Here is a 12,029-nt window from a genome sequence, read left to right on the forward strand (position 1 = left end):
GGCCAACAGTGTGAATGCTCCCTCGCGCCTCCTCCCCATACGCTCCCACATCAGTCCACGCAGTGTGACCAGGAAAACCTGGAACAGTTTGTTCTGGCTCTTTTTTGCCGTGACTCTCTCCCACTTCAAACTGCCAGTCTGAACTCAACCAAGGAATAAGTAGCTGGGAAATTCTCCACTCTTCATAGTGTAAAGAGTAAAATTCTTGAGTATCAGGTTCTGAATCTCAGAAGTCTGTGCTATAGCAAAATTGCTCTGCACTGTTGACTCCTGAACAGGGAGTTGCTCATCTAAACCTGAATATGGATAGTACAGCATGGTCTGCATGTGTGTACGGGGAGTATTCTTATCTCCAAAAGCTGTATTGGGATCATTGGGTAGGAGGAAATTCGGGTTGATCCCATATTGCCTGACTATAATTCCTCTCCCGACTTTAATTTCAGGATACTATAAGATGTTGAGAGTCTGCGTTCTTTGTAGCAGAAGTGTAGATAGAAAATGTGATTTGATAAGAATTGGAGGAAGTCCTTTTCCTACAACTCTGAACTCCTCCCCTAAACTCTTTAGCTTCAAAGCAGCTATCTCAGAGTCCTGAAAAACTTGCAGCATCCTAGAGGTGTGGCATACATACCCTAACCTCCTTTTCCTCCCTCCCCTCTCATTAATACTGTACGGTGTTAGGAGTTCGTATTTTTAGGTAAAGGTAAAGGTTTCCCTTGCTCAAAAGCCAGTCAAATCTGACTCTAGGGATGCGGTTCTCATCTCCATTTCTAAGCCAAAGAGCCAGTGCTGTCCAAAGACGTTTCCATGGTCATGTGGCTGGCATGATTAGATGTCAAGGCGCACGGAACGCTGTTACCTTCCCACCGAAGTGGTACCTGTTTTTCTACTTACAGTTTCTTGCTTTTGAACTGCTAGGTTGGCAGGAGCTGGGACCAGAGACGGGAGCTCACTCCGTCATGCGGCACTCGGGTCTCGAACTGTCGAACTACCGACCTTCCGAATTAGCATAACTGGAGACGAGTGAGAGGGGGTAACTAGGGGATCTCCATCAGTGTTTACAGGGATTATTCCTTGAGAACTCTCAAATAAACCAGGTGAAAGTACAACAGGAAAGGTGTTTTATCAAAGAAGGAAAAAGAACAAAACATAAACCCAAAGCACATGGGGAACACACAAACTAATTGCCCTGGGATGTCACCAGTATGCGGATGACACCCAGCTCTATCTGTTCTTGAGCGATCAGTCTGACTCCAAACCGGAAGATCTAGACCGGGCACTACAAGCCGTGGCTTAGGCTAAGTCAGCTGGAATTGAATCTGATGAAGATGGAGGTCCTTTGCCTGAGTTGGGGTGGTCCAAGGGTAGAGATCCCGCTTCTGACCTTCGATGGGGCTCCCTTGGTGCCAGCGCCGGAGGCTAGGAGTCTGGGAGTGCTCCTGGATGCCTCCTTAACAATGGAGGCCCAGGTAGCAACCACTGCCAAGTCAGCCTTTTATCATCTTCGGCTGATTAGGAAGGTTCCCTTCCTTGAATACAACGACTTGGCAACAGTGATCCATGCAGTGGTCACCTTGAGACTGGACTACTGTAATGCTCTCTACATGGGGCTGCCCTTGTCTCTAATCCGGAAGCTGCAGCTGGTGCAAAATGCTGTGGCCAGGCTTTTAATGGGACTCTCAGTCCGGGAGCACATCCAACCTGTGCTAAAGTCACTGCACTGGCTGCTGATAGCATACCAAATTTGTTTCAAGGTGCTGGTTTTTACCTTTAAAGCCCTTTATGGTCAGGGGCCTACATACCTGAGGGACCGCCTTTCCCCACATATTCCCCAGAGAGCACTGTGTTCAGGGGCCCAGAACTGATTGGCACTCCCGAGTCTTAAGGAGGCCAGGCTGTTGATAACCAGGGCCAGGGCTTTCTCGGTGGCGACTCCATCCTGGTGGAATGAGCTCCCAGAAGAGACCAGGGCCCTGCGGAACCTCTTGCAGTTCCGCAGGGCCTGTAAAGTGGAGCTCTTCTGCCAGGCTTTTGGAGCCGCCGCCACCATTAACAACTAGGACAGGAAGCCCTGTTGCCTCTGGAATTCGTACTAACAGCCTGTGCCAGCCACCTGAAAGACAACTGCAGGAGACCTACGAGCCAGTTATGGGAAGAGAGAGCTGATATGGTAGGCATCGTTGATTTAATAACAATACTAGCACTTATTATGTTATTGTTAATTGGTTTTAATACTGTTTTAAATTTTTCAATTGTTTTATTGTAATTGTATGCTGGTTTTACGTAAGCTGCCCTGAGCCAGCTTCAGCTGGGAGAGCGGGGTAGATATTTGGGGAATAAATAAACTAATAAACAATCTAAAAGGAAAAATAAAAGGAAGTAGTGGGGAGAGTGATTCAGGAAAGGCAAAATTTACCAAGTCTTGGAGGTTTGTAGAATGCAGCAAGAGAAATGGCCAGTGTTTCCTGGAGAGAAGGAAGAAGCCCATGATTGAGCAGGGGTGTGATGTTTGGCGCTGAGCGAACACACACACACTGCATGGGTCAGAGTGTGTCGAGTCATAGGAAAAATTAGCTCTGGGGCAGTCTGGCGTGTGTGCCCCTAGGCTCAACTCTTTGTGGCATCCATCTTGTTTGTATCAGATCCATTTTGTGTGCCATTTCAGGCCAGGCAATAGCTGTATGTTATGATTTTTGTTGGAGGTGATAATAAAGAGGGGTGCCCATAGTGTAAGACTGCCCTTCTGCAGGAGGAGGGGGCTGACTGCTAACAGGAGAATCCTTTGAGTATGCAGAAACCTTTACCCTTCCTGTTGTAGCCCTATTTCACTAACCTATTGATAGTCATGGGACCATTGAGTTTGCTGTTAGGAAAAGTGCTCTCATACTTTAGAGAAAAATTAGCTCTGTCTTCTCTCTCCTTAATCATCTATGAGATGGTGACCATACAGCCCCACAGTTTTATTTTACACAATCATTTTTTAACACACAAGTTCTCTTCTATTTAACTTTGTAACTGGCTGTGTAATACATCTGACCATCTTGTTATATTCTGCAACCAGAGTGTAGACTCCTTTCAGTTGATTCACATGGTAAATAATAAATTGACCTTAAAATAATATGTTGCTGCTGTGACTTTTCCTACATATTTTATTAAAGCATAGTAGAAAACCACTGAGGCTATTACTGTATTTGCAAGAATCTAAATCTTTGGACAATAAGTTAGTTAGTTATTGCAGTTCTACTTTGTGTCAGTGGAACAACCATTCCCCAAGAGCAACCTTCTGTCAGACACCTATGTATTATGCATGGGTGTTTTAACAGGTACTCAGATCTAGTGCTAGGAAATTGTATTTGAACTGCAGAATTTCCTCTTGCATGTGAAATTCTTTTTTTAAAATTTAATTTAATTTTTTGTATTTGTGTGTGTGTGCGCGTGCGCGTGCCTAGAAGTTATGATTGACTTCTGGCAACTCCTAGTGGGGCTTGAATGTTTCAGAGAGGTGGCTTGCTATTGCCTGCCTCTGCGTTCCAACCCTGGTATTCCTTGGAGGTCTCCCATCCAAGTACCTGCCAGGGTCGGCCCCACTTAGCTTCTGAGATCTGACAAGACCAGGCTTGCCTGGGCTATCCAGGTCAGGGCCTGCATGTGAAATTCTAAAGCTATGCTAGATGTGTTTTGTCTGTTAAGGACTTACATTAAGTTTCTTATTATTAGAATGTATACTTCTCAATATTATTTCTTTCTCTTTCTGCATCTCTACAGAGCACTGCTGTATGGTGGAATGCGTGAATCTCAGCCTGAAGCAGAAATTCCTCTCCAAGACACCACTGCAGAAGCCTTTACAATGTTATTAAAATATATTTACACGGGTCGTGCCACATTAAGAGATGAGAAGGAGGAGGTCCTCTTAGACTTCTTGAGTTTGGCTCATAAATATGGATTCCCTGAACTGGAAGATTCCACCTCTGAATATCTTTGCACTATTCTTAACATTCAGAATGTTTGCATGACCTATGATGTTGCAAGTCTCTACTCACTTCCCAAACTGACCTGTATGTGCTGCATGTTTATGGACAGAAATGCTCAAGAGGTGCTCGCTAGTGAAGGCTTCCTGTCACTGTCTAAGGTATGTATCCATTTTAATATTTTGATTTGAAAATAAATCAGATTTCTTGTACTGGTGATTGTGAACATTTTGTCGAAAATAAGGAGAAAGTGTCTGAAAGAGGCAGCTGGCATATTCACGGGAAAAAGTTGCCCAGCTTCCATCATCTTACTGTTCTTATTTATCCCCACTTATTTATTTGAAAGCTTTCATAACTTCTTGACATTAAATATTTGTGCAAAATAAGTACATTAGTTCATGTTATAGGTTTGCTTGATTCTTTTTTTTTTGGCCCCCGGAGGGGATTTTTTTATTTGCATTTCTAAAAAAAACTACAAAACTACAACGAAATGGGGAGGGAAAACTACAAACCATGGGAGAAAGAAAAAGAAGGCATTAAAAGCCCAAGTGTTGAAGGTTACAAACTGCTTATAAAAAATATTTGTTACTCTTAACAGTTACTTTCAGACATGAGGAGTATCATCAATCATCGCTTCAGTTGTCAAAACCAGCTTATCAGGCTAGACAAAGAGTAATTCCATAGCTAAGTAACAAAAATATAGACCTTGAGAGACGTCGACATCTCCCTATACGCTTTCCGCCCCCCCCCAAACATAACATTATGGAGCCAAGGTTTCCTCATTCCATACAATCACACAGATTTATCCTCTTCCTTCTCTGTTGAATCTTCTTTCACTTTCAGCTTCTATATAACAGGCTCTGTCCAATTAGGACCGCTTTCCCCAGGACTTGCATTTGCTTTCTTGCTTGTCTTAGATCATAAGAGTCCTTCCTTTTGTTGCTTCCGACGCACTCTTGTTGGAGAATCCGACCATTCACTTAGCAGGCAGATTTTATGAAGTAAGGGTGGCCAAGCCCTTTGCTCCAAAATCGCTTTTTAATCTGCCTGCAACCATCCAATATAAGCTAAACTTTAGAGTCTCCATACAGTCTTAATTTCCTCTATGATCAAAGATTTGCTGCTTCTTGTTATAGACACTGTCCCTTTAAAAATACAGCAACATTTAGAGCCAATTCCGTTCAATACGCCGCTTTAGCCAGTAGAGGGCAATCAATTTTAAACTGTAGGAAGAGTCTATGGTTAGGTCACCTGACCTAACTCTCTGATCTCCTGCTTCCTGAGGAAAGTTTGGGTCCCGCCTTCCTCAGTGCCTCCGATCGCCATCTTGGGGGGATGTTTACATTTACCGAACAAAGTTGCCAAAGTCTCAGAGGTCTGTAAATGCTTCTTTTTTGGAAGAATTCTCTGCTCTAGTCCTTCTGTTATAATCCATGCTACTGCATGCTCAGTCCCCCCCATTGTGTTTCCGCTTCATTAGGTCGTTTAGGGGGTAGGGCGTCCCCTCCCCCCGCTTATATTGGGGGGGGGGTTCGCATCAGGGCTTTGATGTCTCGCTGCAACTTTAACTCACTCATCAGTCTTCAGGATGATCCAGCAGGTCTCCCTGGGATCTCACTGGGCAGAGTTAAATCGCCAAACCTTCATACGCTTGTCCCAGCGTGCACTTTGAGTCCAATGCTGGGAATCAGGGCAGGACCTTCGAGGCAGAGAGTAGCCCCCCTATGTCGGCCATTGGCCGAAGGAAGGGCTCTCCAAAAGCCCCCTGGCTAGGAGCCCATTGCCCAAGGGCTCCATGGGGAGTGCGGACAATCGCACCCTCTCCTATCCTCTGATTCATGGCACCCGTCTCTTGGAGCTGCGAGAAGACGCGGCCATCTTTAAAGCGCCAAAGCCCAGAAGTTGGTTTGCTTGATTCTTGGTGTAGAACTTTGTTTAACTTATTTCCCTGATACTTCATCTTGTTTGCTGTGAATACAGAAGGGGAGTTCAAAAGTGTACCCATAACTATTAATGCCTCCCTATTTATCCTGTCTTCCCATGTCATTAACCTTGAAATAATTAATGGTGGGCATGCTGTTGGTTAGGCTTAAATGTGAAATTAGCAAAACAGATTTGGATTTCTTAGAAGATGTAATTGTAGGTGGAAGTTTCCATAGAATGGGTATAAAAAGGGGGGTGTAGATAAAACTGTGTATTAAATGCTATCTCAAGTATTGCTTTAAATGTATAGCAAAACTTTGACCTTTGCAGCAGCTTCACACCATGTGTACAGTATTTATAAATGGGAGACAATTATTTTACAATAGTCTGTCTTTTTTTCAACTAAGGATTAGATAATTGGGCAGCCTTCTGATAGAACAGTTTTGGCTTTCACTTTCAGCTGCCACGATGTCCATATAAAATTTGCTGACAATAGTTCCAAGATGAGAAGAACAAAATTAACTGCTTTTTATTATAAGAAAAAGGCTTCAGGTTTTTCTTTATTTATTTAGTTAAGGTTGTTGTTGTTCCACCTTTCTCGTTGAGACTCAAATTGGATTATATAGTGTAAATCAAGTATAATCAATAGGATGGGGCATCCAGTGAACAATACAATAAAGTTTGGACTGCAGAAATCTTTAAAACAAATGAATCTTATCCTGCCTTCTTCCTCATTATTTTAGAATAAGTTTTTCCCCCTGAGATTTCTTAATGGGTGTGTTTGTCACTTTGTTAAATAAAGAAAATGCCTCTAATCTTAACTTCTGCCCATAGAAGTGGAGTGAGATTTTTGGTGAGTCTCTCTTGCCGTTGCAGATCCCTGCTTCACCACACACTTTGTTCCTGGAGGTCCACTGACCTCCAGGAACACAGTTTTGCGGGACAGAAGTCTGCAGTGAGAAGGGGAAGATGGGAAGGTTTCTTTTCGTCTTGTACAGCCAGGGCTATTTTTGGGCAGGAACGCGCAGGAACGGAGTTCCGGCTGGCTTCAGAGTAGGCCATGCCCACTACAGCCAAAACCTCTGCGTGCGTGGCTACAGAGGGAAGGCCTGAAGAGCGACCCCTCCCCCGGCAACTCTGAGGTGGGTAGGCTGGGGGGGCCTGCGGGGCGCCCAGGCAAGCCAAAGTAAGGCAGTTTAAACTACCTTCCCTTCAAGGGGGGGGGGCTTGCCTGGGCACCCCGCAGCCGCAGGGCACTCGGGCAAGCCAAGGGAAGGCATGGGGGTGTGGCCTAATATGCTAATGAGTTCCTACTGGGCTTTTTCTACAAAAAAAGCCCCGAGTACAGCTCTTTTTGTGCTAGTTAGGATCCAGGCCAAAATTTCTGATCAGCAGTCTGTTCTCAGAGAAGTGTTTGTTTACTGAAATTGCACTTCTGTTTTTAGTATAACGTGACCTTCATAAAAAGGAAGAAGAGAAGCCATATTTATTTATTTGAAACATTTCTGAGCCGCCTTTCTTCCTTACAGAGCTGAAGGCAGTTTATAAAACACAGTAAAAAAATTAAAATCACAATTTAAGTCTTCTAGTAAACTTAATCAAATGCAGTCCTAAATAAAGTCCTCTTCAGCTGTCTCGTAAAGATCGAAAGTGAGGGGCAAGAACTGTAGAAATCTTGTTGTGACTCAGAAATGCACATAGTGCAGTAATTATTACAGTCTGTCTTAATGTAAAATCAATTATACAAAAACATGATTAGATTAACAAAGCTGTTACTACAGAATCAATATGGTAGTGAAAGCTAAAACAGAACCGGAAGAAGATGAATTAATTATTAAAATTATGTAGTTCAGTAAATAGCTTTTTACATCATTTTAAGATAGCAAGAGTATTTGCTTGAGCTCAAGTCTGCAGTACAGAACAATAACTGCTGTGGTATCATCTTCATAATATAGGTTTCAGGGTCTGCTTCAGACACCTATTCTTAAATTAAATGTCTCACTCAGACAACATGTAGGAAACGATAACATTTTAAATGTAGTTACATCTATTTAAAGGTGCACTTTAAACTGATGCTGTTCAAGATGCCTAGAATCTGAGAGTCTTGATACAAGCTTGTATCCATGGTAAATCTTGCCTAATGGAAGGGGGGAAATGTTTTCCTGATTTCCCCTTCATGCTGTTCTGGGGAGGGGAGTGGCTTCTTTCCCCTGGAGAATTCTGGGCTTTGGTGGGAGGGGAGGCAAGGAAGTTATCTTCTACTACAGAAATGCTTTCTGTTATCTGAGATTTACCCCAGGATCCAAGGCAGGATCCAAGCCAGTGTAGATTTAATATCTACACTGATGATTTTGATGCTTCGGTTAAATCTTAGGCTTGGTTTTTGTTTGGCTTTCAACCTCCATCTTACATTGTATGTTACATCATGGGTCTGGAAATATTTTCTTTTGCTCATCTCTTTATTAATTCTCCCACTTGTCTGATATCCATGTGCTCCTTTTGGATTCTGTTTTGTCTGACCTGCTTACCAAATTCTGAGAGACCTTTATGCTCTTAATATTGATTTCCCCTCACAATTGTCTCCTCTGCTGTTCTTTTTGCAACTTCCCTAGAGGGGCTTGGGATGCTAAATGTTTATGGCACAAACCCAGATTTTGCTGATCAAGTTAATTTGCACTTGTCTCTTTTTCGTACATTATTTCTTCTGCTAAACAGTTCTATTTTTAAAAATTGATTTCTTCTCATCCTTTTCTCTTTAGTATTTCTGTTAATTCTTTGCTTTATCCTTCTTTTTTCTTTCCCTCTCCAGTTTCTCAGTTGTTTGTCTTCATGATAATTCACCTGTTGTCCATTTCTCTGTTTCTGTTAACCTTTGCTTTCTATGCTTTTCCTTCTCTGTTCCCCTTGCCTTCTTTCTCTCATTTTCCTTCTTTCTGTCCTCTTTTTTTTAAACCTTTCATTTATGACTAGTGATCATTCTTAGCATTATCCTTGGGTTTTGCGGTTCTTCTCTGCCTTGGTTTTCCTCTTAGTATTTTGTATCTTTTGTGTTTCCATTAATGGTTCATTCTTGTTATTCTTTCCTCAACTCCTGGGATTCTTCATTGGGTTGCCAACTCATTGAAGACACAAATCTTGCAAGGGATGAGGCCCACATACAGAGGCAGTGGGGTCATTGGGTAGAAACATGTGCCAAAGGGCAGAACTGAGAGAAAAAATTCAGAGCCACCAGCAAATACATCATTAATCTAATCTGCATAGCTATTCCATGTGTTTACAATTTACACCAAGAGGTATTGACCAGCAGGCCAATACAGGTAGATTTATGGCAAGTACGGATTTGTGTTCTGCCATAAACCCCAAGCAAGCACTAAAAGGGCATATAATTTGAAAACACTAAAATTTACACAATTTTGTCACACATATAGAAATGCAGTATGTTATTGAAAGTCAGGTAATTAACATTAAAGCGTTTATATCACCTTCTGGAAGTCATTTAATATGTTTTCAGATCAGAAGTGCTGAGGCTGAGATTCTATGGTTCAGATGACAGCCAATGAATACACAGCACAGAGAACTCAAAACCCACACAGACATTCCCCAGAACCCTTTGAATGACTTGTGCTAGTGGCTGCTTTCTTCCTTTTGGCTGCTACTTTTGGCACTTGGTGTTGACAGGGTGGGCAGAAGCTTTGGTGGGCCCGGCAAGCTATCTGTGCTGCCTACCACCTTATCCTAATATGAACTGCTGTGTCAGTGCAGCACCATGATGGTTTGGAGCAGGTGTCTGCAACTCTGGATTGGGCTTGGTAGCGGATTGTTATTTTTTTACCAGACTGCTATAAAGCCCACTCTCACCATATTTCTATAATTTATTTCATAATTCAAAGACTTTGTTATTGAGATTGTACAGTATTACAGAAATTACATTTCTTCTTCTGTAGTTTTATATGTTATACCAGTGGAAAGTTAGGCAAAAACTATTGGTTACATTGCTAGTATACCTTCTATGGGTGTCCACCCCATGCCATCTGATGAACTGAGGTCTGACTTGTGAAAGATTATACAGTAATAAATTGTATTAGTCATTAAAGTGCTACTGGATTTCTGTTGCATCTTGCCACAACAAACTAACATGGCTACCTTGCTGAAATTATTGATTTTTATAGGAAGGCCTTGGAGCAAACGTGGGAGTAAGCTTTTTGCATGCATTTGTAAGCCATTGGTTTTGTGAGAATTTAGGCCTAGATGTTTCACAAACTTACTTAATACAGTGTTCGTAGTTTATAAAGAAGCTAGGTTATGTATTCTATAATTTTTTTAAAAAACCCTTCAGTTTAAGAGAATAGTTAAAGCACTCACATTCCCCTCCCCCCAGATAAAAATAAATAAAATGTGGAAATTGTAAATTAACACTGCCATCTTAACTGCTAAGCCATGTGAGCAGCACAGGCATTGTAGAATGATGCTCACTGCTCGAATACAACTTTGGCCCTGTTCAGCTGACCTTTCCCTCTTAGGATAACCATCTGGAGTACTGCAGTGGGAGCTGCTTCCTCTGCTTTCAGCTAGGCAGGCTACAGCCATTTTTCTTTAAGACAGATTCAGCAGGGAAGACTTTCTTCACCAACTGCACATGTTGTCACAGTCATCCCTTCCTTCAATGCATGTTTTAATCAGAAGAGTGGAAGCTCAGAAATTTATTAATGTGTAATAGAGTTTCCACAGAAAGATTATATCAAGAATATATATGGATTTTTGACTGAAAACAAGAGAAATGAAGATGAATTTGGGGTATGAATATGTTGATTACAAACTTGTGAAATTTTTTAGAATTGAACAATGCATGTAAAGGATGAAAGGAAGTATACAGTTTTGTGTATGTGCCTTTTTCAGAGCTCATTGGTGAAATATAATGAGACTTTACATTCTCTTAATCTTTCTTTCTTTTTTTAGGCAGCTCTTCTCAGTATTGTACTGAGAGATTCATTTGCAGCTCCTGAAAAGGATATTTTCCAAGCCTTGGTGAACTGGTGTAAACACAACCCCAAGGAAAATCATGCTGAAATAATGCAGGCAGTACGCTTGCCACTGATGAGCTTGACAGAGCTTTTAAATGTTGTAAGGCCTTCTGGATTGCTCTCTCCTGATGCGATTTTGGATGCCATTAAAGTTCGATCAGAAAGTCGGGACATGGACCTCAACTATAGGGGCATGTTAAGTAAGCTGATCACCTTTCCAACTTGTAGAGGAAGTGCTTTAATTGTCTTCTTATAATTAAAAGCTATCTTGGCTTAACTACCGTATTTACTTGAAAGGGTGATTTTTTCCTTTTCCTTTTTGGGCCTTCTTTAAAAACCGGTGGGGGTTTTCCACTCAGGTATATAGATCCGTTGAGTGTGAGGGGTGATTCCCTGCATATGTCGGGAGAGCTTTGGAGAAGGCATGCCAGTTCATTCACCAGCAGAGAGGAGTGGCAGTGAAAAGGACACAGAGTCTTGCTAATACTGCCTTTCAAGCTGCTCTGCATTTCAAGGGGAAAGAGCAGGAGTCAGGTAGACTTGCTGGCTAGTTTTAGAAATTGCAGCTCCTTGCCTGGCAAATGATAAGAAGAGGTAGGAACAGTAGGGGTGGATTTGCTCCTCTGCTGACCCATGTTTCTGGTTCAGAATACTACCCCACAGCAGCTTTTGCTTCTTCTCCTGCACTTCAGGCTGGAGTTGCCTAGAAAGCCTGCTCTTTTTTCCCCCCAGGAGAGAGAAACTTAAAAACCCCGTGAACCTACAGCAGTTTAGCACAACATTAGCTATGTCACTTCCGACTTATGGCGACCCTATGAATTAATGACCTCCAAAATGTCCTATCATGTAGAGTGCATTACAGTACTCTAGTCCTGATGTTACCATGGTGTGGATCCAAGTGGCCAGATCAGCCAAGGTAGGGCACCATCTTATGGTGTAGATTGAGTGGGAAGAAAGCATTTTGGGCAGCTTCATGAACTTAGTGGATCCAGCACTGTTGTTGGGGGAACATAACCCAAGGCTCTTAACAGGGTAAGTGAGGGTCAGCTGAACTCCACTGAAAGTGGGAAGCACAGTGTCCTTCAAGTTCTCCACCTTTCCAACCAGCATCACTTCT

The 12,029-nt window shown here is 42.3% G+C and overlaps 1 protein-coding gene across 1 annotated transcript in view; it reads left to right on the forward strand.

Moving 5' to 3' along the window:
* BTBD9 (BTB (POZ) domain containing 9) overlaps nucleotides 1-12,029 on the forward strand; it is a 255,390-nt gene that overhangs the window by 15,140 nt on the left and 228,221 nt on the right. Inside the window, 2 exon segments of the mRNA XM_015422015.1 lie at nucleotides 3,766-4,129; nucleotides 10,848-11,112. Coding sequence (XP_015277501.1) covers nucleotides 3,766-4,129; nucleotides 10,848-11,112 — 629 coding nt within the window.

This window comes from Gekko japonicus, unplaced genomic scaffold (assembly GCF_001447785.1).
Source record: "Gekko japonicus isolate JY-2015 unplaced genomic scaffold, Gekko_japonicus_V1.1 scaffold960, whole genome shotgun sequence".
Lineage (NCBI taxonomy): Eukaryota > Metazoa > Chordata > Lepidosauria > Squamata > Gekkonidae > Gekko > Gekko japonicus.